Genomic DNA, 3,014 nt, shown 5'->3' with positions numbered 1-3,014 from the left:
TCCACAAAAATTCTAGAATCATAATTCTTTCTTTAGATTGTTTCAGGTTCCCATAAGAAAAAGCAGGTTGTTTCATGTTCTACATCTATTTGATATTGCTGGCATCCAGTACAGAAGCATTTTGCACTAATGTGCTACAATGGTTTTAATTATACGCTGTGTTGGGTTTCAGACCGTGGAGAACTGCGTGTGCACCCTGAGAAACCTGTCCTATCGGCTGGAACTGGAGGTCCCTCAGGCCCGGCTGCTGGGGCTGAACGAATTGGATGACTTACTAGGAAAAGAGTCTCCCAGCAAAGACTCAGAGCCAAGCTGCTGGGGGAAGAAGAAGAAAAAGAAAAAGAGAACACCACAAGAGGATCAAGTTAGTATTTTATTTGACGTGAAAACTCTAAAGTTCATTTTTCTGAGAGTAAGAAATCACATATTTGGCACGAAAAACTTTTTCTCATGATAGTTTTTCTACATAGCTGGAGCTGAGTCCCACAGAGAGGGATGTTTTCAAGTGTTGGAGATTGTGTTCATTTTGCTTCCGTTTAAATGTGTGTTCTTTGTCTTTCAGTGGGATGGAGTTGGTCCTATCCCAGGACTGTCAAAGTCCCCCAAAGGTGTTGAGATGCTGTGGCATCCGTCAGTGGTGAAACCATATCTGACTCTTCTAGCAGAAAGTTCCAACCCAGCCACCTTGGAAGGCTCTGCCGGATCTCTCCAGAACCTCTCTGCTGGAAACTGGAAGGTACGAGGTCTTCTACTTGCCCACACACCTTTCCATCTGTGCAGTCACATCAGCAGTGATGGTGAAAGGGACACAGTTGTTTAGAGTTTGGAAAGGGTGAGAGGGAAAAAGCGGGGAGATAGCAGTTGAGTCTCGGGATCCAAAAGGCGTGTGACGTGGCCCTTCCTGTGAGAAACTGAAGGCTAGCGAGAAAAACAGACAAATCAAGTCAGTACGGTGTAGACTACACACAGGGTGTGTGTGCTGTGGGAGTCTTGATAGAAGGACATCTATCCCAGCCTGGCAGGTGAGGGAGAGGCAAGGAAAGGCGAGAGCCAAGATGTAGGCAGTTTCCTGGAGGGGCAGTGCCACCCAGATGGAATCTTTAAGAATGAGCAGAATTAAGCCTGCAGAATCTGAGGTTGGGGCTGTAGAGGGAGTGATCCAAATAAAAGAACAGGAGAAGAAAGGCCTTAAGGTGAGGACAGTGTGGCTGGTTGCTGGGGCTTTGAGGGCAGGGCCTGATAGCCAGGCTTCAAAAGCTGGGGCCTGACCTACATACCAGATGCGCCACTGAAAGAGTTTAAGCAGACAACTGACACAGGCTGATGAGAACACTATTAGATGTGGCAGTGCAGAAAATGAATTCAAAGAGGAGAGTAGAGGCTGGGATTTCACTGGGGAGCCAGGTGAGAGATGCCTAGGGCCTGAATTAGAGGTGAGGTTGGGGAGCAATGCAGGGAAGGAGAGGGACTCACTGCTCCTCTCTCAGATGCTTCCAAGAAATTCATATGGCAAAAGTTTCCATACCTCCTGTAGGTATGTGACTTCTTTATGAAAATTGAAGGTGATTTCCTACTGTTAACCACTATAAGCATGTTCTTAAAACTTTTAAATGACATCTTACAACTTCCCAGATAATCCTTGCCCTGAAAGGTTTTCAGCCTCTAGAAATTTCCTAAGTACATTTTAGTAGAGTTGTCATGATGATTGTTTTTGGCTGTTTCTTATACCAGTACCTCCCAAAATAATCTTTTGGCCACCGTAGTATCCATGCAAGTGAAAAGTATTGCTAGGCCTAAGTATGGTTTCTTTCATGCAGCCAGCTGCTATAATGAATGTATACAGATAATTATGGCCTAGTGCTAAGCCAGTGTGGTTATTTTGTTATTGTTGTTCTTAATTAAAGTGCTCATAGTTTAGCATCTAAGTGCTGGCTCTAGAATCAGAACCCTGGCTTTGAATCCTGGCCTCTCCACTTATTAGCTGGGGCCTAAAATCTCTCTCAACTCAGTTTCTTCATCTGTAAAATGGAGATAATACCTACCTCATGAGGTGGCTGTGAGGATTAAAGGAAATAATAAATGTGGAGGACCTAGGATAGTGCCCAGCATGTAAGTATTCATGGGTAACAGAATATGACCCAGCGTTCACCTCCAGCTTCTTGTGACTCAAGGATCGTCTGATGGTAATAAAAAAGACAATAATCAAAAGAGATATGAGTTGAGTTGTATAAAATTGCATTTCTGGGATCATTTAGTGAATGAAAGTTATACGGTAAGCTCACTTAAAATATAAACAGTATGTAAAATAGTAAATCAGAAAAAGTAATAAAATAGTAAATCAAAATATTAGATCCTTGGTAAGAAAACAATATAATCATGGCCACAGACAGGAGCTACATGGGGAGCAGTGATGACTGCAGGACTCAGGAAAGGATGTGCTCAGGGCAGGCTGAGCTGATTGTTCTCCACGTGAGACAGGCCTTGGTTCTGTTGCAGGTTTCAGAGAGAGAAGTTGGTAAAGCTGCCTGAGTGCTTTATCCTATAGCGGTTCATGTATTCTGTTTCTGCTGTAGATTTTATTTGATTTGGAAAATAGGAGAATTTGCTTCATATGAAGAGTTTTAACAAGATCTTCGAAATGCATCTTTTCTCTTATTTGTGTTATTAAAGTAATCTATTCTGTTGGTACTCAAGGAACTGAGTGGTCAATCACATATTTTAATGTTCAAAATAGTATAAAGGGCTGGCAAGTCTTTGTCCTCGTATCTTGACCGCAGCAGGAAAGTATTAAATGTTTTATGAGCAACATTTTTCAATTATCCTAAATTTTGAAAGACAGATTGCCTTGGAAAAAGTCAGTGAAAGCTCAAAACAAGATTAAAGACCCATTTTCAAATGTTACCCTTTTTCTTCTTTTTGTGGTGTTTCCCTGATGACTTAGCATTAATTTCCAGTTCACACAGTGCACAAACTTACTCACTGTACAGATTTGCCTCATAATCGCAAAAGAATTT

The 3,014-nt window shown here is 42.1% G+C and overlaps 1 protein-coding gene across 1 annotated transcript in view; it reads left to right on the top strand.

Annotated features, from left to right (window-relative positions):
- Positions 1–3,014, top strand: part of PKP4 (plakophilin 4) — a 245,270-nt gene that overhangs the window by 226,262 nt on the left and 15,994 nt on the right. The window contains exons 14-15 of the mRNA XM_023528486.1: positions 173–364; positions 563–811. Coding sequence (XP_023384254.1) covers positions 173–364; positions 563–811 — 441 coding nt within the window. The remainder of the gene's footprint in view (positions 1–172; positions 365–562; positions 812–3,014) is intronic.

This window comes from Pteropus vampyrus, unplaced genomic scaffold (genome assembly GCF_000151845.1).
Source record: "Pteropus vampyrus isolate Shadow unplaced genomic scaffold, Pvam_2.0 Scaffold2, whole genome shotgun sequence".
NCBI classification, from domain to species: domain Eukaryota; kingdom Metazoa; phylum Chordata; class Mammalia; order Chiroptera; family Pteropodidae; genus Pteropus; species Pteropus vampyrus.
The sequence above is the reverse complement of the archived record's forward strand: the minus strand, read 5'-3'. Positions and strand labels throughout refer to the sequence as shown.